We start from the raw sequence: 24111 nt of genomic DNA, 5'->3' as shown, positions 1-24111 counted from the left end.
TTATTTCTTCTCAAACTGAACAACCACTTATCAAAATGTAAGGTTAAGGTTGATTTCATGAGTAAGGCAAAAGTAATTATGCCTAAAAGTGTGTGCAGTGTAATGTAAAGGTGAAATCAGAGATTATTTTAACATCTGTTGATCTGTAGATGAATGAAACATGTTGACTGGTGTTTTCCCCAAGCCTCAAAAAATGTTCAGTTTGACGTCATAGAGGAGCAAAGCAACCAGGATTTATTAATTTTTAAGCAGCTAAGATTGTTATTTTAGTAAAAATTCACTCAAATGAATCCATCAATCGCCAAATATATTAAACAATGTAAATGTTGCAGCCTGAATTCAGCCCTGGATTCAGTTCTTTTAGGGTTAAGTTGTAGATTTCATGAGTAAGGAGTTTTTTTCACGTTCTAATTTTACACTACACTTAAATTATACATGTGGTCGGAGCCTCTCGGGCTCAGCAGGAACATTTAAAGCTCCACACAGCTGGATAAAAAAAATAATTAACTGCTATCTCTTGGTTAATTATGACCTAAAAAGATAATTAGAGACGCAGCAATCTGGGTTTCTCTTGGAAACCGCGAAGGACGTTATGTAATATGAAATAACACAAGAATCAGTACCTATAGCCGAGGCATTGATGCACAGCTCTCTTGACAGGACCAGAAAGGTTCTTCCCAGGACGTAGACGTTCACCTGCGGGGGGAAAAACAAAAACCACAAACAGATGAGATGATCGGCCACTTTTAAGTCTCATTTTCCAACTGGATTTGGCTGCTTATGTTGATCCACTGAAGATCTGATCACTGCGGCAGCCACTAAAACCATTCAAAGCCACTTAAAGACGATTTAAAGTGACGGGCATCGCTCCCAAAGTTAGACTCTCAGCGCGGTTCTGGTCAGGTTCAGTGTTCTGGTTACATCATGGATCTCTGGATACACAGATCCAGAGTTTGATTCACCTCTCATCTAAACATTTGCGGTTAGGTTCTATTAGGACTGCGTGTGTTCAGGAAGTTTGACAATGAGTGAAATGAGAGTTTAAGTGATGGAAAAGAAGCTATGACTGAGGACAAAGTGATCAAAATATAACCCTTCTGAGTCAAGAAACTGAGAAAAAAGTCACAAAACATCAGGGAAATTGGTCCTGATCTGGAAAGACGTCACTGAATTTGTTAAATATAAATTAACTTGAGGCCACATCCATAATCTGCATCAGAACCGGATTAAATTTAGTCTGATGGTAGAGTTTTGACAGTTTTTTGTTGGTAGATTTCTGGCTCAATAATAACGAGCATGTTTGTAGGAAAACCTTGTGGGACACATTCAGTCGGACCAAAGCACACAGAAGAACCCTTTAAAGCAGCAGGAGGATGAGCAACAGGCTGGAGACCTGCTTTATTAGGGTGGGGGTGTCATTGAGGTTATCAGGGTGGAAACTCCCATCACAGATGTTTCATTGTTTCCTGCCCACAGCACCTCCAGAAGGTTCTGCAGTAAATCCCATCAGCCCCCGCTGTAACCCCCCCCTCCCCCCCACCACCAAAGCACCTAATGACAAATTCTGCTGAATAACAAAAGCCACGAGGCCGCACATCTATCATCCGCACAAACATTTACAGCCCGCACTGAAGTTTCTGAAATCTGAGGCAGCAGCAGCAGCAGCAGCAGCAGCAGCAGCAGCAGCAGCAGCGAGGCCATGAACTCAGATCTGTGTCATTCCTTCAGACTCTCTCTCTCTCTCTCTCTCTGCAGACCCTGCAGCTGAGCAGACGGACGGACTCTCACTCTCTCACTCTCTCAAGCAGATGCTCCTTCTGCTATTCTGGGAAAACAGATTCTAACAGAAGAGGCTGAAGAACAAGTGCAGCACTTTAAAGCTGCACTTGTGTGACGGCGTTTCTCAACCCTGGTCCTGAGGAGACCAGGCCCAATGTGTGTCAAGCTCGTTTTAGTTCAGGGGCCACGTCCAGCACAATCTGATCTCAAGTGGGCCGGACCGGTGAAATAATAGCACAATAACTCCAAATGTTTCCCTTTGTTTTACATTCAATGATGTTTCTGTGAGACACACACAGATCACAGACAGGTGTCCAATCAATCTTCACAAATTCATCCTGGGGGCCGGATTGGACCCACTGGTGGGCCAGTTCTGGTTTGGGGGCCGTACGTTTCAACACCCTTGTTCTGTGGTCTCCCCAAAGTCAGATTTGAAAATCCTCTTGTGTGGGACAGGATTTACACTTCTCTAACCTGAACCTGAACCTGATTCTAACCCTAAAATAAAGTCTTAACAGATCGTGAGGTGTACAGGTGAACAGTTGGACACTTGTGTGACAAAGAAAGAGACGGGACAGATCGATATTTTGTGGATTCCATGAACTCGACCTCCATTACATCACATCACACAGAAAACAAGTGTTATTGATCAAGGTCTGATCAATAAACACAGGCTCACTCAACACAGCAGCTCAGTGAAGGAATGAGATAAAACTCCTGATTCATCCAAACTGTGTGTGGGGGGGGGGGGGAGAGGTAATAAAAATGATTGGTGGACCTCCACCAGCCTCAACACTGGGCATTAATAACCTCCACCACAACACACACACACCCAAAATCCACTTCAAATCCACACCCTGGCCTCCACATGCCGGGGTGGGGATGGTGGGGGGGAGGGGCCGACCCGGCTCCTGCAGGACAGCTGGGTGCACAAAAATAAAAGCCCACGACCAGCTGTGACTCTGAGAAATGTCCCCCCACCACCACCACCACCACCACCACCACACCCCGACTGACTGTGAAATAAACATGCAGACAAATGGAGGGGTTTCTAATTTTACACACACACGACACTCAGGTTTAATTATAAGGGTGAAAGTCTGAAAAGCAGATGACTGCAGGGGCAAGTGGGTGAGGCACAGATGCATCATGGGAGTCATCATGGTGGGAGGTGAGTTTGGATTCACTTGACATTTCTCAAAGTTTGTTGCCCCCGCACCAAACCCCATAGAGAAAATCATCGATTTAAACATCACAGCACACAGGAGCTGTTGACCCACTGCTGCCTACATTAGTGAGTTCAAATGTCTTAGTTTGTAAAATTCGGCATTGAAAATACTTTGTTCAGGTTGACTTCAGTGACACAAAGTGACCACACGAGGCAGCAGAGGACCAGCAGCTCCTGTGTCCCTGCGAGCTAAAATCACTGATTTTCTCTATGGGGTTTGGTGTGGGAGAGTGAGTGGTTTTACAAACTTCAGTTTCCTGTTGGAAAAGTCTGTCTCACAGTGAGATAAAGACGTGAACGTGTTCTTAAGATATTATAGACTTACAAGGTTGTAGTTTTTATGAAGTGAGACGTTTGTTTTTCTCTCTTTGGGTCACTGTAGGTTTTTTAAACTTCTGATTTTATTTACACAGTTTGGACTCTTGACGGAACAAAATAAGAAATTTTTCTTACCTGCAGGACGTCACTGAAATCCAGCAGCATGTCTGAGAAGAGCATGTTAAGGAAATGTAAAAGAATCAGAGATAACAACAATAATTTCAATGAATAATGCAAACTTCAGAAGACGCTGCAGTGGTCCAATCTATAAAAAAAACAAACACGTAAAAAACTGCTGAAACTGTGGATTATTTCCTTGTCTGGTCGATAAAATGTCCGAAAATGTTGAAAAACTCGGAATTGACATTCTCAAATGTCTTGTCGTTTGTCCACAAACACAAAACGATTTCTTTGTTATATGGAGTAAAGAAACAAGAAAATATTCACATTTAAGTAGCTGAAAAATCAGGAAAACTTGCCTAAATTCTTTAAAAAAACACACTGAAATTCGATGAATTAAGTCATCATTTGTTCCATACAAAGTCAAAAAGTCTTGATCAATGTTTCTCAAACCTGAAAACAATGATCTCAAATGTATTTTTATTATTATTTGTTTGTTATACGGAGCAGAAAACCCGGGGCTTAAAACTAAATTTAGTAACAGATCAATAAATCACCGCAGCTCCGTGTCAGCAAACCCTAAACCCTTCACGGTCACCTCTGACATCACAGACGACACCGCTCGCTCGGACACGCTGCTCGCCACAGAGACGCTGGTCTCTGTGGCGACAGGTGCACCTGTCTCTGCGCTGCCCGGGACTGGATTAAGGTGGTCTCACAATGGACTCGGCAGAAGTGCAGACGAGATGGGATAGATAATCCCGGGCGCACGCTCGCCGTCTGGAGATTAGAGACGAGGACGACTTAATCAGGGAAAATAAACGACAACACATCTGTGTCCACAAACACGGACGACAGCGACAACCAGAGAAGATATTTATGTAAATCTTAAAGAAATATAGAATAAAATGACACTCAGAAATACAAATAAATGGGTTTTTGTATTTCTTTTTTTTTACAAAACAAAAAAGGCATAAACTTTATGCAATATTTCTTTGTAGAAACAAGGATTAAATGTCCACCATGTGGGTTTTCCTACTGCATAGAACCAAGTTTCTTGTTTTCAGATATAATAAGCAATATTCAAGATTTTCCACTCAGTTTTTAAGCAAATTTCAAACGTTTCTTACTTTAAAAAGAGAGATTAAAGATGCAGTACGTAACTGTTGGTGATTTCTGTTGTTTTGAACTGTTAAAAAAAAAAAAGTGTATTCCAACATTTTTTAATCACCTTATTGCAGCCACTTTGACTTCAAGAGACTTAAAGGCACTGGCCAGATTAAAGGGAGGGATTATAACCTTTGAAAATAAGATAACCAGGGTGTGAGATTAACGGGATATTTGAGCCTTTCTCTCCTGAGGAAAAAGATAAAGAGTCTGGAAAAACAGTCACAGAATCGAGAGGGAATATCATATTTGTACGCTATTTTTACAGAATTGCGTCCACGACGATAAACGTCTCGACTCAAACGGATGCTTTTTAAACAGCGTTTTGCTCCAAATTTGGGAAAACGAGGAGGAAAAACAAGGTGGGGGGGGGAAGGTGGAATATTCTGGCTAACACGCCAACTGTAATCTGGATTTACAGTTTATACATCAGCGTTTAAGGTCGTGAAGTAGAGGATACGTGGTGTTCCCTCGGTGCGGCAGACCAGGTAGAGACACGCGGCGACGACGTGCAACGCCTTGCGTCCGCGCGTCAGGTGTTTGCCGAGCGCCATCCTGTAGAAATTATAGGCCGTGTCCAAACAGTGCTGGTTCATCTGCAGCTGGCGACCCAGAGTGTTGATGTGCTGTTTGGCTGAAAAACAAAACACGAGGAAACGAAACACTTTGTTGAATTACAGGCCAATATAAATTTGCTGAAACTTAATTTTTAAATTAAATGATACACAGTATGGTAATATTATTCTTTTCTACTTGACTGAAAATTGTGGATTTTGTTTATATCAATGACATCTGTTGAAAACTCTTTCTATTTTATTTATAGTATATAAAATAATGGGCAAAGTTGTCCTTTCCAGGAGAAATATTTAAACGTTATTTATCACAAACAGCTTCCATAGTATACACAATGTGTTCTGGTCACTGTTGCAAAAACAAGAGCAAAAGAACAGTGTCAATATTAAAATAAAAGAAATTAAAAAAAAATAAAAGAATAAAGATTATTGTGTGAATAACAAAGACCAGAAACAGTGATTTATGAATACTGTGAAAACATGACTGCTCTGTTGTTCCCATTCAACTAACAAATAAACAGATAAATAGAGTCATAGTTCTCTCTCTTTACAAACACTTAACCACACCATTATCACAACCTCAGAAAAGAGGTTCTGCCTCATTAGGACCAGGTTTTGGTCTTCATGAGGACACATGTCCTGACAAGGATGGTGTTTATGACAGAAACAGAGTCCTAAAGTGGTCACACACACACACACACACACACACTCTGGTTTCTATGACTTGAGAGGACATTACATTGACTGACCTCAGCCTACATGTGTTCATTTACATTATGGATTTACTTGATTTTTGTCACCATAAGGAAAACAAGTCCCTATAATGTGACTGTGTGAACACATTTAGGTCCCCACAACATAAGGAATACCAGGTACACGCACACACGCAGGTAATTACAGTGCTACAAACACACAAACATGTCAGGACACACATGACTAAAGACAACCAAAGGTTTCCATTAGACACATGTGTGACCTGTCTGCATCATTACACACACACACACACACACACACACACACTCATGTTCTTTGTGTGTGTAGGCACTCACAAAGAACATGTGTGTGCTTTCTTTGCACACACACACACACGTAACAAACAGCAGGTGGAGACTAAAAGAGTTTATAATTAACTCTCACATAGCTGCAGGGCATCTGTGTGTGTGTGTGTGTGTGTGTGTGTGTGTGTGTCCAGAGTTCATGACCTTGCATGAGCGCACGCGCACACACACACACACACACACACACACACACACACACACACACACACACAGAGAAGACCAGATGTGTGTGACCAGTGAACTGAGTGTGTTGTCTGGGAATGTGAGCGGCTCTGAGCTCATCGAGTGTCGTCACTTTAACACACTTTCACATCTAACTCAATATGAAACCACATCTAACTCAATATGAAACACACACACACAATATAAAGGGCTTTAACTCCCAGATATAATTAAAGGTTTATATACATATTGTCTTGGTCTCAGTCCCTAAAAGTCTTGGTCAAGTTACCCAAAAAGTTCCTTAAGTAAATGTAACTCGTTATTACCCACCTCTGAAAGCACTTACTGATTTCTCATTATGTGTTATATGACTGCTATCTAATATGACGTTAAAACTTTCTACATTGTTTTCTGCATTTATTTCCTAATCTTCATAAAATCATTGAAAGTGAGGTATTGAAATATAACTTTATTTATAGATCAAAGCGGTGTAAAATCACCAATAACAATAAAAGTGGCAAGGTAAAGCATCTACCCTCATCAATTGTTCTAGTCACTAGTCACTCGTGTGTGTGTGTGTGTGTGTGTGTGTCACGTATAAAATGAAGTCACCGCAGTTCCACTCAGCCGTGCAGTTATGGCTCCGCCCACGTTAAGTAGGTACTTTTTTGTAGTGGAGATGCAACCTAATCGTGCCGTGTTGTGGCGAGGCGAGTAGAGCTGGTGGAAATACGCTATAAAAGTCTTGGTCTTGTCCTAGTCTTTGACCCTAAAGGTCTTGGTATTGGTCTTGTCCTAGTCTTTGACACAAAGTCTTGGTCTTGACCTGGTCCCTGGTCTTGGACACTAAAAGTCTTGTCCTTGTCCTCATCTTTCCGTGGTCTCTGTCTCTAAAGGTCTCGGTCTAGTTTTGGTCCACCGTCAACATTTTAGCACATGTTAAAAACACGTTACACCGTCATAATTATGTTGCCAGTGTCGTGCGAAAAACCGAAGCTCGACTCGTAAAGAAAATCGCAGTCGCAGTAAATGTCGGAAAAAAAATGAAGAAATAATTATGAAGTAATTAAGACGTTTTCAGCGTTTTTGTTGAGCGCGACTTTAACAAGTTTAAACCTGAGAAACAACCACAAGCAGCTCGTTCATATCAGAATCACAGCGGGAATGTTTTTCTGCACCGTCGTCACATGAATCACCGTCTGAAGGATTTTTGTTTTGTTTTTACTGCGGCTGCACTTTGTGAATCACTTTGTTTTCACTCATAAATCCAGACTTCAGCTGCTGCTGCTGCTGCTGCTGCTGCTTTTACATTCCAGTCACCTCGCCCGCACTGCGGCGAGCTGCTGTGCACCGATACACCGGGGAGTGCTGGTGACACACTGTTGCACAACTCAACTACACAAACACACAACATGAGGAGGAGGAGGAGGAGGAGGAAGAAGAGGAGGAGAAGGAGGAGGAGGAGAAGGAGGAGGCGGGGTCTGTGACCGGAGACGTGAATCAGTTTGGCGGCGAGACGGAGCAGGAGGAGCAGGACGCCGACGTCCACTGGGGACACATTTCAGCGGCAGAGGGAGATAAGGAAGAAGAACTCTTCCTTCTGAGACGTTATAAATCTTCACACTTAAAGGAAGAGTTTGACATTTGTGCAATTCTACACCACATTAGAGTAAATGCAAAGCTGGAGGCAGTGGCTACTTAGCTTAGCCTGAGTGTAAAGAGTGAAAACAGGAGGAAACAGTGACTTTGCCTCAGCTTAAAAAGGTCAAAGTAAAGACTAACCACAGTCTGTGAAACACAAACACAAAGCGCTGATACGTCTCAAAGAAATGTGGCAAACACTCAATTCTATGAACTAACAATTATTAGTTTAAATCTCCACATAAAGACGCTCCTAACCCTCACCCCGGCTTCTTCTTCAGTTCACCGAGAGGTGCAATGCTGCCCTAATGGTTTCTAATGACAAAACCCAAGGGACAAAAACCCAAGACTTTAGGGACTGAGACCAAGGAAAAAACCAAGACTGTTAGGGACTGAGACCAAGTAAAAACCCAAGACTTTTAGGGACTGAGACCAAGTACAAACCCAAGACTTTTAGGGACTGAGACCAAGTAAAAACCCAAGACTGTTAGGGACTGAGACCAAGGAAAAAACCAAGACTTTTAGGGACTAAGACCAAGAAAAAACCCAAGACTTTTAGGGACTGAGAACAAGTAAAAACCAAAGACTGTTAGGGACTGAGACCAAGAAAAAACCCAAGACTTTTAGGGACTGAGACCAAGAAAAAACCCAAGACTGTTAGGGACTGAGACCAAGGAAAAAACCAAGACTTTTAGGGACTAAGACCAAGAAAAAACCCAAGACTTTTAGGGACTGAGAACAAGTAAAAACCAAAGACTGTTAGGGACTGAGACCAAGAAAAAACCCAAGACTTTTAGGGACTGAGAACAAGTAAAAACCAAAGACTGTTAGGGACTGAGACCAAGAAAAAACCAAGACTTTAGGGACTGAGACCAAGGAAAAAACCAAGACTTTTAGGGACTAAGACCAAGAAAAAACCCAAGACTAATTTTAGGGACTGAGAACAAGTAAAAACCAAAGACTGTTAGGGACTGAGACCAAGAAAAAACCCAAGACTTTTAGGGACTGAGAACAAGTAAAAACCAAAGACTGTTAGGGACTGAGACCAAGAAAAAACCCAAGACTTTTAGGGACTGAGAACAAAGAAAAAACCACAACTGTTAGGGACCAAGCCCAAGACAAGACAAGACAAGGAATTATGCCAAAACTAGACCCACCCTTTAAAGACTAAGACCAAGACAAGGCTGAGACTTTTAGATACCAAGAGCAGTAAAGGGGCAGAGACAAGAGACAGACTTCTAAAGACAAAGATGAACAAACAGTCAATATTTTTAGGGACCGAGACCAGGCCAAGACCAGGACTTATAACAAGACTAGACCAAGACTAGTCTGAGACCCACAGGGGGACACAGGAGCTTTTTTTTTTTTTTTAAAGTTCTTAATCAAGATTGATGTGTATATGTTTTAAAATAACACTCTTGGAAATGATCTGTCAAAATGATATGATATAGAGATGTTAGAGGCTGTAAATGAGTCGCTGCATCACGCACAAATTTACTCTCATCACAATTTACACCATTGTTAAGGACTTTCTTTAAAAGGAGATGGTAATTTTGGGGGATTTACGGTGTTTATGACAAGCTAAGAAGTGCTTTTCCTGTTTAATAAAACCCTTTACACACACAGGGATCATTACTCAGCGTGTGCTGTAGTCTGACAGCTCTGCGACTCTGTTGCTGAAACATCGTCAGCCGAACAGACGGCCGTCGCCGCGGCAACCAGCTGCTCGCCATCATATCGAGCTCTGGCTCTTCGCCCGACAGCCTGTCGAAGCTCAGCGGAGCCGAGTGACTCGCTACAAGTTGTTGATGCGTTTTTTAAGAGCGGGCGGGAGCGAGACGTCGGGTCCTGGGACGTCCTGGGGGGAGGGGCAGGGGGTTTGGGGGTTACCAGAGACTGATGGTGTCGTAGATCTAGTGCCGACACTGCATTATCATAAATACTAAAACCCTACTGAGAGACAGAGAGAGAGGAAACTGAGCTTCTCTCAGCAGCAACATTTTAATTGGTTAATCCATTAGACATGAATTTTTCTGATGGTGTTGACGAGCACTTCATCATGTTGAAGCAAAAACATGACACATTTTCTGCTTTTTTTCTTCCTCCCACGACAGGAAACTAAACATCTTTGATGCCTTAATGTGTGGGAGCTCCATTATTGTTGACCATCAACATAATCAAGCCGCCTGGATTGATTCTTAATTTTATGGCTGTAGAATTGTGTTGAATGACTGAGTGCTTCGGCCCCTTTTTCTAAGATAACTTTCACTTTCAAAATCTGGCAGTAATGACAGTATATGGGCACAAAGCTCCATTCCTCTGCTTTCATGTAGTTTTTGAACTTTGACAAATCCTGTCTGTGACGACAGGACGGTCACAGAAAGGTTAAAACAAAACAGTCCAAGCTCCACGTCCAGTTTCCCTCAACATGTTTGCCAATGCTGTCATCTACAGGTCGCAATCACAGCTCCAAGTCGTTTATCGCAGTTCTCATGTCAAGTTAGGGCCCCGACACCAAGCTGAACAAGTTCACGAGTGATAGTGATGTAAGGAGGCAAATAGACATAGAATATGCTTTTACTGGGATGGATAAACATACGGATCAGTACACCGAGGTTTGTATCATTGTCCTGAACAACATATTTAATAAAAGTGACCAAAACATCCAGAGTTTCCTTCAATCAGAGGAAAAGAATCTCACACTTCTCTATTCCACCTCTTATCACAGCAGCAGCAGCAGCAGCCACTCAGCACTGTTACAGACTTTACAGGTGTGTGGCGCCCCCTGCTGGTCACTCACCCCTCTGCAGAGTCTGAGCTCGGGACTCCGACCCAATTCCGTGGTGACCTTCTCCAAAAACGGGATTCTTGTTTCCTGTTGAACACGACAAGACACGTTTGCATTTGAAATGTTTAAACCAATAAAAATAAGGCAGTAAAAATCATTATTGAATACGAATGAGACAGAGAACTAAACATTTCCCCCTTTCCTTCATTAGAAATATACTCAGAAATCAGAAAAAGTGGCATATTAACTTAGATTTAACTTCTATTTCCATACATTTGTCAAGTTTTGCTTGAAAAATTAAATCAAAACAATTCATCATTTATTAATAAGTGCAGATTTATTGTATTGTAATCAATTATTTCACTGAAATGATCTTCATTTTCTGATTAACCTTTTTTATTTGATGTCCTCATTGACAAAATTGCTAAGATTATATATATATATATATATAGATAAAAAATGTCCTTCTTGCTGCTGGAAAGTTACATTTATCGTCTTCCTGTTACAATGTGTGTTCTGTTAAACTTACTTAAGTGATTAACATGAACTTTGTTTCCCATAAAATATGAAGACTGTTCAGTTTTATTCTTTTATTCACTCTGGAAATGACTGTAAAAAGCAGCGTTATCCAACAGCTCACTCTAGTGGACAGTTGGAGGAAGTGCATGATAAAAAAAAAGAGAAAAATCTGCAGAAAAGAAATGCTGTCGGTTAAAGGTACGAGATAATCTTGTGGTGAATGTTACACACGGAGATTAGCAACTGTAACACACGTGTGTTTTCATGTTCCTGAACTTCACATGCATGTCTGACAACGACACCGTCCGTCTTAAACACCACTCACTCTCTCCCACACCAAAGCCCATAGAGAAAATCAGTTATTTCTGCTTGCAGGGACACAGGAGTTTGGTGCGGGAGAGTGAGTGGTTTGAAAACTTCAGTTTGCAGTAGAAAAAGACTTTAAAACAACAAGATAAAGTGGAAAACATAGTCTTAAGATATCATAGGCATAGATTTTATATGTTTTTATTGATATCTCCCTGTGGCTTGTGTGCGCCTCACTCACCTTCCGAAGAGACAAACTGTCCGACGGCGAGCGAGCCTCCGCCTCCCGACTCCACAAACTCCACCTCGGACACGATGATGTTGTCCTCCAGCACGGAGCCGCAGCCCATGCAGACGGCATCGCCGCGCGCCTGGTCCACATCCACGTCCGAGCTGCCGCAGTTCTTGCACGCTTTGGGACTCATGGCGTCGTCGCCTGAGGAGCTTCAAACACCTGAAGAGAAACCATGAAAAAAGGATCAACACAGGAGAAATGTGTCGTCTGCAACCGCGGACCTTTAGACCCCATCATTGATCAAGAGGAAAAAAAGAAAAGAAAGACATTTTTAAAGTCAACATTCAGTCAATCAATTCATATGTTGCAAAACTCACAGCTGTCAAAATAAAAGCTTCCAGAGACTTTTGATTGATAATATCGGTCTATTAATTGAAGGATTGTCTAAGGATAAGTCATTAAGGCAAAGGCCTTGATTTACGAGAGCAGCCCGGACAAACGTTTCATGTTTTTTTTAATCCTATAATCTGTGAAACAGTTCAGGCTCAGACAGGCTTCAAAACATGCAAGAGATATCGGTAGAGATGTGACAGATATATCACTAAACAGCTGTACCAATCATGCCGTGATGCCGAGTCAGGTGAAAACTGTGTTTTGTTTCGTCCTCAAAACCAAAGACCTTAAATGCACCATCATAGACGAGCAAAGAAAAGTAGACAAACTCACATTTAAGAAGCTGAAATCACAGAAACGTGATATTAATATTCATTGAGATATTGATTTGAGCTTGTTCAGCTACAAGCACATGCTGTAAAACCACATTTCTGGAAGAATGAGCGCTAAAGTGTCTTATTGTGTTTTGATTTGATTTTTAACCATTGCTTCAAGTGCATAAACATGTTTCCATGGCCACAGAAACATGTGTACTTGGTACACACTTGATCGACTTTGTTTAAATATGTGAAGTTTGGTGCTTTATACTTGAGATACCACAACGTCCCGTTTCATAGAGAAAGATTAAAAATTCAACACGTCACCACGGCGACAATGTTGAGCGTAAAACACACAATTTTCACAAAATAGCTTCATTAAGGTCTGAAGGTCATTCTCACCGAAGAACAAGCTGATTTGATCTTAAATGTGAATATTTTCTGGTTTCTTTGCTCCTGATACAGGGTGGGTCATCATGGTCGCAAGTTGTACTCCACCCCTGGCAGGTTGTACTCAATTCCCTTGTAAGTCGCTTTGGATATTAGCGTCTGCTAAATGACATGAAATGTAATGTAATGTAATGTAATGTAATATAATATAATGTAATATAACAGAGAAATCATTGAAACTGAATCAATTTGGTTTGTGGAAAAAAACAATACATCTGAGAATGAGAACATCATCATTTCCAGTGTCTGACAAACACTGATCAGCATTTTCTGAAACTGTCTGGACCAAGCCATTACACGATTCATCGAGAAAATAATCCACAGGTTAACGGACTATTTTAATTTTGATAGTCGGTTAATCTGTGAGAATATTATAATTTTCCAGTAATTGAGACTTTATCAACATTTTTCATGGAACAAACATTTAACTGGTTAATCGGGAAAATAATCAACAGGTTAATCGACTTTGACAACAATAATCGTGAGTTGCAGAGGCTCGTGCAGTGGCTCGTGCAATGATTGTGCACAACTTCCGCCGGTTAGCTACGTGGCACTGCTCTGCAACAAGCACCAGCGGCTAATTTAGCCTTCTCTTCACCTCTCCGTCTCCATTTATTTAAAAAAATCAAAAAACAAAAGCTTGAGTGTCTCTTTTATAACGGTCACATCACTTCTAAGCGTGGAAATCATGTAAAGTTTGTGTTAAATGAGCTGTCACGCGCGCACACGTACACACACACAGCTGACAGCTGACGAAGCTAGCACAGATATGCTAATAACCGGCGAACTCTGACTCAAAACTGCGGCTTTAATACGAAACTACGAGCCGAGAGCGAAGCACCGAGTGTGGGACAGACACGCGGAGAAAGTGTGGTGGTTGTTGTTGCGGTTTTGGATTGTTGTTTAGTGGACGTACCTTGTGTTTTCGGAGCAGCAGAGTCCGTCAGTGAGAACCTGACTGCGGCCACGCTCACGCCAGTCTGCCGCCGCTGCTGCTGCTGCTGCCGCACACACACACACGGATCTACTGCTTCCACTGTTAATGTTGTTTTTTTAAAGAGTGCGTGTGTGTGTGAGAGAGAGAGAGGTTTATCTCTATATGTGTGTGTGTGTGTCAGCGCTCACAGTTCAGCCACATGCTGTAATACCCTTGCAACCATCAACACACACACACACACAACATGTGCGTTTACATGCTGGAGACACGGGCGAGACCAACACGGTCCGAAGAAGAGGGGGGGGGAAGACAGAAACCGAACAATAATAATAATTAACAACACAAACAGGAAATTACTGAAACATAAAGTGGTAATCTGTGGTGAAATATTATTACCTGAGCGCAAGAAAATTAAGTTAAATTACATTACTGGGGAAACAACGTAGCGAGACAAACGAGAATCCCACCCTACTCTGCTACTGTAATGGTACGTCTTACGTCAGTGCTTTTAAATGGACAGTGCGGGCAATTAAAAGTGAAGATAGACAGACAAACAGACAGGTGATAGATAGATTAGCTATGTAGCAAATTAGCTAAACTACTGAAATAGATAGATATGAGCTACCTAGCAAATTAGCTAAACTACTTCAATAGATATTAGCTACGTAGCAAATTAGCTATGCTACTAAAATGTATTAGCTACCTATTCTACTTATTTATTTAAATAAATAATAGTCAGATGGACCAATCTGGGAATTTCAATCACATGTAAATGAAGTAAAATGTTGTTACTACCATAATACATTAAATACCTTGATATTAAATGTATTATTTCCTTCCTTTAATGAGTTTATTTTGTAATTATTATGTCATAGAGATGTGTTTTATATTTAGACAGAAAACAGGGTAGTTTTCTTCCAAAATGTTTGGAAAACACATGAAGTTTAACTCCATAAAGAGACATGTCTGTTCTTTAAATGTTACTTTAAAAATATACATATATTTAAAATAAACAGTAATTGTGTAACATGAAAAATCAGATGACTTTTATTGATTCATTTGGGCTGACTCTTTAGGACTTGAGAGAAAGGTCAATCATTTTTAATTTTAAGTTTTCAACATGAATGGACATTTAAAATTCGATCTCCATGGAGACAATGGTCTTTGAAATGATGCAAACACCACCACAACAGTTATAAACACTTGATTTTATTCCCAACAGAATAATCCAACAAAGTTGTGACATACTGTGGAGCATTTTCAGTAAAATAAATGAAGTTGGCGACAGTAAATCAGCGTGTGAGGGTACATACACCGGTTTTTGTTTAAAGTGACAACAAAAACTCCAGATTATTGTTGAACATTGAAGATAATCCAGAGGAGCGGCAAAATTAGTCCCACATGATGGTGTTCTGTAAACGTAATTTATCATCATGTTTGATAACTGTGCAGCTCTAACATCAACCTCCGTCACATAAATCAGATGTTTAATGGAAGATAACTGACGTCTAACGAGGAGATTATGGATTATAATCCTTTTTTTTCACTCAAATCTTTCCTGGAAGCTTCAAACCAAACAACAACTTCAGTTCTTAGGTGAGCAGCGTATAAAAATAAACTTTACATTACAAAGTGGAGGAAGAGGAAAAGGTGAAGGTCACGACAAGTATTTATTTTTTTACTAAAGGTGAACTCACTCTGTGCTCGATTCACTCAAACAAAGTCAGAAACGGATAAATAAAAGACGTTTGTCACTGTGACGTCATCTTCTACACTTGGCGATCGTAACTAAATATAATATAATACTTGGCGTCTCCACTGACGCAAAACTGAACTTTTGAGTCCTTCACTCGCGTGTAACAAAATCAGATTTAAAGGTCTAGTGTGTGAAATTTTGCAGAAATTGTGCTTTACTTCTGTTTTTCCCATTAACTCCAGAATGAGCCTTTTATATTTGTATATACTGTAGGAGTAGTCAGTTTTGATGCTAACTCAAGGCTACGTACTTTCTCCAACACAATATAACGCACCGATATTGAACCGATACCGATATGAGTAGTGTATTAAGTATCTTTTTTGATGTTATTTCCATTTTATTTATTTTATTTGATCCGTTTTTATTGTGTTTAATTGTTTTGGCTGTTTTTTTTTATTAGGGATGGGAATCGGTATCGGTCAGTATCGGTCCGATACTGGTCAAAATCACTGTATCGGATATCGGACAGATAAAAACATAAAATCCGATACAAAAAAAACCCCAAAAATCATATATATACATATATACACATACATACATATTTATGTATATATATATATGTGTTTAGACTGTAAAAAAAGTCATGTTGCGGGCTGTTTATTTCTTGTTATGTGAGACGAATATTTGTTCTAAAGTTGGAGAATTACTAAATAATAGCCCAACAGTTTAAAAAAATGGTCTAAAATGACACCCATATCAAGGCGATACAGTCATTTGCTATGTTTGCCATTCCTAAATTTCACACAATGTACCTTTTAATGCATAATTTGTGAAAACAAACGCGAAAGTTTGAAACATTTCAGTCCACGTCGACGTTTTCTGTTTGCGACACGTACGTCCCTGGAAGCACGAGTGAGAGTGACCTGCCCGAGCGTTCCAACTCAAACATCGGTGAACTGCGTTTGCGTCGCGGCAGGTAACCATGACGACAACAAACAGGAAGAGAAAATACTGTGTACACAAGTGTTTTTTTACGGAAGAAAAAACAAACTGATTCCAGTCATACTTCGGCTTTAAAAATCACGCCATTACGTGTTAAAGTAGGAATATTAAAGAAAATATCTCGTACAAAACTTTGATACATGAAAGTACATTTAAAGCATTTATTATTATTATTATACGTCTGCGTTTATATTTAGTTTTCACCAGAATCAGTGAAAACATCTCGTCGTTTTCCCCAGACAGACGCCTAAGGAGTTAAATCTGTAAATCCTTGTAAATTATACAGTTATCGCAGAAAAAAGAACCAAAAAAAGACACACACACACACACGACCAGAAGTTTCACGACAGAATCTGAATCTAAAGCTCAACGGTCGCCTGTTAAAGGACAAATACGCCTCTGGCGCTTTTCCACGACACAGTTGCAGTTCAGCTCGACTCTGCTCGTTTTATTTTGCTTTTCCATGAGGGACAGTACGTGGTAATTGGTGCTTTATTGGTGCGTTTGCGTCGCGTATATAAAAGCACGTCACGGCACTTTCGCGCAGCCAGGACTATGACAACCCCGCCCACGTTGAGGAGGAGCTATGAAGTCATGGAAAAACGGCGTGACTGATACCAAAACGTCGCAGAGTCGAGCCGCCGCGTGCTGGAACTGTCGTGGAAAATCCTCCACGCGAGGGTCACAGGGTCGCTGGTGCCAATCCCAGCCGGACATAGGGTGAAAAGCAGGGGTCACACCCTGGACAGGTCGTCAGTCCATCACAGGGACACATACAGAGACAAATAACCAGTGTCCACACCCCAAAAGCAGCTTTTCTGTCCTGATTTAAAGGGTTTTAAAGCGGATTTGTCCTCTAACTTGTAGACGCAGTCTTTTAAGTGTCTCCTGATTTGTACCAGGAAATGAAATCCTCATTAACAAACACACTGAGAAAAATAACAGCAGCGTATAAAGTCGTCGCGTTTTTAAACGGTTTATGAAAAGGTCACGTGTCGCCGTAGTTTAGGATCATTTGGATTTAAAGTCAAGGAGCAGGAAGTTAAAGTGGGCGTGGCTTTTATATAAACGTTATAAGCGCGTGTCTTCATCCCCTGAGAGAAAAAAGACGGGAAGAACAATCAGACTGTTTGTGGTAAACATGAAGAATAGAGGTAATAAAATTGTTGTTGTTTTTTTTTTCAAACATACATATATATATAAACATTTCTTTCTTTCTTTCTTTCTTTCTTTCTTGTAAAAGTGACCGTGATAAGAACGGGTTATCAAGAGCTGATGTGGAATCAGTGGAGGAGCAGAATCGGAACGGACGTTAATTAATTAAATTAAAAAAAGAAAAGAAGAGAAAAGAAACCTCAGAGGAGACGGAGGACAAACACTTGTGTGTGTGTGTGCGCTGCCTGGTTCAGAGTTCAGCTGCTCTGTCCGTCACTGGTCCCGGGATTCATACAGCAGTTTGGCAGCCTGTGGTCAACAAAAACATGTTAAAGGTATAATTCAGCGTGTGCATAAAGCTGAACAATAAAAACAATAAAAAAGTTCAAACCAACATCTCAGACTGGGTCGAAAGCCAAAGAGTAAAAACAGGTTGTAAACGTGGACCGTTCCACAATCACGTTTATTTTAAGAAATAAAGCTCAAAAAAACACATGTAGTTTACCTGCCAGGCCTGTATGTGGCGCTGTAACGCTGCCACAGAGAACTGATCACTCCTTCAGACACTTTAATGTAATCACAGACTTTTTGACATTTTTTGGACTTGTTTAGTTGTATTTTATTTTGAAAAATGCTTAGGCAAATGTCTGGCAAATGAAGCCCAGAAATGATCCCTGGGGTCGTGACCCCAAAGTTAAGAATTAGTTAGTGAACTAACTCACTGACAAACTGACTGACTAACTAACTCACTGACTCCATACCTTGTGCATGGCAGCGAGCCATAGTGAAGCCACCTTCTTGTCGTCTGCAGCCTCCAGGCGGAGCTGCTGAGCGTCCTGAGAGCCCATGGGTTTGTAATGAAGCAACATGCCACTGGCTCTGGATGTCCCTCCTACACACACACACACACACACACACGTCATATTAATTAAAGTGTTCAATGTGATTTTACAGGATACAAAATATAAACAATACTGAAGACGTCTCTCTGGACAGAGGACATTTTTTTTATTAAGTTTGGACGAGTTTATAGATGAATTCAAATATTTGGTTTGTGTTTCCGCTCAAACTAATAAAGTCTGATATTATTATTATTATATTATTATATTATATTATTATTATCCAGCACAATAACAGTAGTCGCTTCAGTCAACCATCGCAGTTTTTCTGATTGATTTGCACAAAATAGCCACATAAAATGAATAAAAATGTTACATTTTAATCTTTAAAAACTGGATTTTTATGAATAAAATTGTATTTATTTAAACTTCTTTGACCACATGCTTTGATCACAGATCGAGACACGACGAAGGTGAAGATGATGAAAGCAACATTAAACTGGAAGAATAATATAAAAACAATGACTTATTTCAAAATAAAATGAAGTAATTAAATGAAGTTGTTAGATTTTTTATGTTCTAGTTTTTTTGCTCATTAAAACAAAGAAATCATTCAAACTCAATAAAGAAACAGATTTTTTTTAATATATTTTCTGACAGTATATGGACCAAATAACCGATGAATGGATTATGAAAATAATCTTTAGTTGCAGCCCTTTGATAAACTTCTATTAAAGTTTGTGTTTCTGTTGTTTTTCAGGCAGAAACTGAGACACAGAAGAATCAGACTCATGCAGACAGATGTGAAACAGAGCTGGGCGGTTAAACCTGTACTTATATTTTTATTACGTTATTATACATTTAATTATATATTACAAAAGACTGGTGTATGAAAAACGGAACATGGGCCTGAGGTGACCACCTTCAGTTTATGACACATTTTTATTCTTTTATTTTCATTATAAAGTGTCTTTGAACACCATTTCAAAGCTCTAACTGAATAAAAACAGATTATTATTATTGTTATATTGTTAATACCGCCCAGCAGTGATGTGACGACACAGAAGACAGACGAGGACATAGCAGCGCTAACCTTCAGAGATACACTGACTGTCCAGCAGACTGGTGTAAGTGTGAATGTCAGTGTCTGCGTCCAGACCACCAAGAAGAAGAGTCACATCATCAGAGTCAAAACAGAAGAGACAGACAGGGGACACAGACAGACAGAGGACACAGACAGACAGAGGACACACAGAGAGAGTTTGTTAGTGAGGAAATAAAGAATAAAAACAGGTTAAGTGAGGAGAACGCAGAGCTGGACACAATTTTAAAGACAGTAAAGACTGTGATTATTTAAAGAGGGAAGCAGAGGGGAGGGAGGGAGAGATCTTTAAGAACCTGTAAGACATTTTACTGTCAGGGGAAACTCAATGTTTACAACTATTACAGTTTTGAAAAAAAGTGTGTGTGTGTGTGTGTCCGAATCCTAATATTGGTAAAAAATAAATAACTCAAATTTAAAAACTCCTAATTATTGAATTCATTTAAAACAAATGATCTTTGTTGTTGACGGTATCACTGTCTCACCTCCTGGACTCGTCCCGTCTGTCAGGATCTGCATGCTGGACATGCGAGACAACTCCACCTCAAAGTGACTTTCACCGTCCAGGAACAAATACCTGACGTCAGGGAAAACTCAAACATGACTCAGCGTTCATCCTCTGATCCTGTGTCAGATTAAGCTTCAACTAAAAAGAAGGAAATGAAATGAAATGAAAGTGTCCCATTGAAACCTCTGACCTGTGGTTGTTGGACAGACGACACGTCATCGTCTCCGTCTTTTCTGTCGTCCCCAGCGTAACGATGAAGGTGCCGCCTGGACACAAGAGACATGTCAAAAATACAACGATCATCAGCATCGTCCTTCACCAGTGAGGATTATTAAAGGTGCAGCATGTAAGAAATGAAACCCAACATTTCAACTTTGTTTCTGATGAAAATAATACAATTTTTTATCAGTTATTATAATAATAAAGAACTTCTCACCTCCCAGCAGAACTTTGAGCTGCTTGTCAAAAAACTCCATCTCTTTCTGGGAGACGAGGCTGCACTCGGCACACTGACGCACCGGGTCCACGAAACACATGCGCGGCAGCGCCACCTTCTTACTGCAGCATTTATCACAGAAGCAGCGGCCGCACCGTCGACAGTGGTGCTGCAGGGAGAAAGACAAGAAATTCATATTTTCTGGTTTCTCTGCTCCATATAACAACAACATAATCAATTAAACTTATAAATTAGGGCAAGACTTCTGAGAACATCATTATTTTGAGATTTCAGACAACTCATCAACTCATTGAGAAAATAGTAGACAGATTTATTGGATGATTTAAATTAAATCAAGATCAAGAAGGTGGTGGTGGTGAATCCCAAAGGGAACGGCTCACGTTTAATGTTTAAATGAGCTGATTTTATTTTGAAGGGACTGTATTTTATTGTGAAACTGGGTAGAGGATGAGTAGAGATGAATATTTACTTCATTTATTTATTTATATATTAATGTTTTTGTTAAAAAAAAAGAAGAAAAAATCTAAATCAAGATCAAGAAGGTGGTGGTGGAGGTGAATCCTGAAGGCCTCAGCTACCGTTTAAGGATTTAATGATTGGATTTTATTTTGAAGGGACTGTATTTTATTGTGAATGTGGGTCAGAAAGGAGCAGAGATGCAGATCTTCATGTTATTACGTCCACACACCACAGAGTCACCTGTGTTTTCATGCCAGAATCAATCAGCAGGATCAAAGTATGAGGAAAAAACAAACTTTCCTTCTCGTTTGTTTGTGTGCGTGTGACAGAAAATCTGTGATTTGTGTTGTGTTTTTTTGCTTAAACAAACAAACGGACCTTTCTCCTGATGAAGTCAAACTTGGTGTCACACTGCATACACCTCGGACACTGAGAGAGAGAGAGAGGAAAGAGGAAAAGACGGGATGTTACACAACAACGTACGTGCTGAGCTCAGCACATTCAACTTGAACAGGAAAAGAAAAGCATGTGGTCGTCATCTGCAGCTTCTCTGGAAACCAGATCCTACGATAAACTACGACATTCATTTACACAGAGCCTTTACAAATGTCGCCATGTTTAAAACTGTCGCTGCTGTGTTCACAACACATTTGTTAATATTTAATCAAAACTGGAGCAGGAGAGGTAAAAAAAAAACTGGAACTAAAATTAAAATCAATAATATTTCCATATACAATTCTCTTTTAATTACATGTAAGACATTTTAGTTTAAGTTCTCAGAGTTTTCAGCTTCTTATATTTGAATATTTTCTGTTTTCTTTGCTTCATATAACAAAATCATTAGAACTGAATGATTTTGGTTTGTGGACACAAAAATCCTTATTTTCCGTGTTTGAGAAATGCCAGTCAACAGTTTCATCAACCAAACAACCCATAAATAAATATATAAAATGAATATTTACTGAAAATATGCAGACATATATGGTTACACTTTCTATAAACTACTAAAAGAAAATCCCTCCTTTATCACGACATACAATAAATCTCAGTGTTTTATTTTACTCAAATATTTATTGCCATAAATACAGTTATTGTTTTATTGACCATTAACTGCGTTTGCAAATGATGATTAATGACTGACAGTGTGTGTCGTAGTTGACAGTCAACGTGTCTGCAGTTCGGCTTCAGTAAAACAAACACATTTATTTGTTAAATCTTTATTTTTCTTTTCTTCTTTATCAAGAAGCTAAGGAGCTACGTGTTAGCCTAGCATACTGTACTCCTGCAGAGAGGCGGGCTAACGCGAAGCTAACACACGAAAAAGCAGCTGCTTTTGTCTCTTTAACAAACAAACACATGACAACTAGTTTTACACACATATTTTAACTAGCTGGTTAGCTGGTTAACGGCCGGGTTAGCTGGTTAGCTGCCTGGTTTGACCGTGTCCGCAAACAAACGCCCAGTCCTGGACCAGGGGCCAAAAGCTCTGACCACCAGAGCTGCGTCAATACCACGCAGTTAGCACCGGATGAACCGGATGTTCGAGGCTTTGCCTACAAAAATAAAAGTATTACACTACTATTCTTTTGCATATTCAATATTTGAAAAAACTCTAAAAGAATACACTTAATTTTATATTAGAAATTTAAATAATCAACAATTATGTTTTACGACTCATGTGTAAGTATATATAATTTATTCTTATTTCTCTAACATACAATGACAAAATATAATATTATATTATTATATTGTTTAATATTGTACACAATTCCATCTTTTTTGGGGGAAAACAAACAAATTATTGATTAATCTGGGGAACAATCTATAGATTAACTGGTTATAAAACAATCCATCTTGATTGTTCATTATCATGGATAATCGAAACTGTCTTAAAACAATCAATAGAGTAATTCATAAAGATATTAAAATACAATATGGTTATATTTAATAATTTATTGCTGTATGTGTCAGAATTCTAATATTTTGACTGAAATTTTGCACCGAATGCACTTTAAAACGAAGGTTTTGATTTTTATCTAAAATAACAGTAGAATAATTTATAATACTGAAAAGATAAAAAATGAATTTCTTTAAAAATGGCCATTTGACTGAATCGTGTTTCATTTAAAAAAAAAAAAAAAAAAAACTATTTTTTTAATGGAAACAGCTGGTCTTATTTTAAAAACAACAAACGGAAGTGCTGTTAGCTAATCTCTCAGTAACTTCTCGCTCCGCGCTGCTCCGACATGTCGTCGCTGTCACATTAAAACACCGCGGTGTCGCTCACCTCTTTGTCCGGGACCCACTGCGGTTCGTCCAGGGCGAAGGGGCTGTTGAAGGCGCCGTTCTCCGGAACCATGCGGAGGCCGCTGGGGCTGCGGAGCAGCTTCTTCCCGTCAGGGACCGAGGACATTTTTCTGTTTCTTCTCCGAACACTCGTTGCTGCTGCTGTCTGAGTCCGAGGACACACCCACCTTCCCAGTCTACACTGATGGACAGGGCGCTCAGCCAATCACAGCACAGATCTGTGGTCACGCGGTGCTGTGGGTGAAAGTGGAGTGTTTTTGTTTTTACGACACCGCCCCCTGAATAAACACACACACTTCTGTGATTATAATCGATATTTATATCAATAATTACAATATTAAAATTAAATCATTAATTTTTCTTGGATGTTTACACCTTTTCTGCCACTGCTTTTAATAAATAAATAAATACAAGAGGAAAAAAAAATATTTTGCAATTGCAATTGCAATTGCAGCGCAAAACTACTGTTTTTGTTTGACTGGAATAGTAATTGATGTTTCCTATCTTATTTTTGTGTTTTATTCTCGATTTTTGTTCAATCTTACTTTTATTTGTTTGTTACATTTCATTTTTTATTTCATATTTTTGCACCTTCT

At 39.7% G+C, this 24111-nt stretch overlaps 2 protein-coding genes across 3 annotated transcripts in view; both read right to left on the bottom strand.

Moving 5' to 3' along the window:
• Positions 1 to 14112, bottom strand: part of LOC131444545 (transcription factor IIIB 90 kDa subunit-like) — a 63238-nt gene extending 49126 nt beyond the window's left edge. The window contains exons 1-6 of the mRNA XM_058614986.1: positions 13970 to 14112; positions 11900 to 12112; positions 10846 to 10920; positions 5073 to 5246; positions 3461 to 3492; positions 624 to 696 (exon numbers count right to left, since the gene is read on the bottom strand). Coding sequence (XP_058470969.1) covers positions 624 to 696; positions 3461 to 3492; positions 5073 to 5246; positions 10846 to 10920; positions 11900 to 12083 — 538 coding nt within the window. The 5' untranslated portion in view covers positions 12084 to 12112; positions 13970 to 14112. The remainder of the gene's footprint in view (positions 1 to 623; positions 697 to 3460; positions 3493 to 5072; positions 5247 to 10845; positions 10921 to 11899; positions 12113 to 13969) is intronic.
• Positions 14113 to 15183: 1071 nt separating this feature from the next.
• Positions 15184 to 23697, bottom strand: zfyve21 (zinc finger, FYVE domain containing 21). Of its 2 annotated transcripts, XM_058616132.1 has the most exons (8): positions 23496 to 23697; positions 21587 to 21637; positions 20729 to 20897; positions 20483 to 20558; positions 20270 to 20361; positions 19776 to 19829; positions 18605 to 18735; positions 15184 to 18152 (listed from the first exon to the last, which is right to left on the bottom strand). In XM_058616132.1, the coding sequence occupies exons 1-8, from the start codon at positions 23619 to 23621 to the stop codon at positions 18117 to 18119; spliced, it is 735 nt and encodes a 244-aa protein (XP_058472115.1). In that variant the 5' UTR covers positions 23622 to 23697; the 3' UTR covers positions 15184 to 18116. The 2 variants fall into 2 exon arrangements, with proteins under 2 accessions (XP_058472115.1, XP_058472116.1); XM_058616133.1 differs by lacking the exon at positions 19776 to 19829 and having other exon boundaries at positions 23496 to 23695.
• Positions 23698 to 24111: the final 414 nt, after the last annotated feature.

The sequence above is a fragment of the Solea solea genome, chromosome 18, assembly GCF_958295425.1.
Source record: "Solea solea chromosome 18, fSolSol10.1, whole genome shotgun sequence".
In the NCBI taxonomy this organism is placed as follows: domain Eukaryota; kingdom Metazoa; phylum Chordata; class Actinopteri; order Pleuronectiformes; family Soleidae; genus Solea; species Solea solea.
The sequence above is the reverse complement of the archived record's forward strand: the minus strand, read 5'-3'. Positions and strand labels throughout refer to the sequence as shown.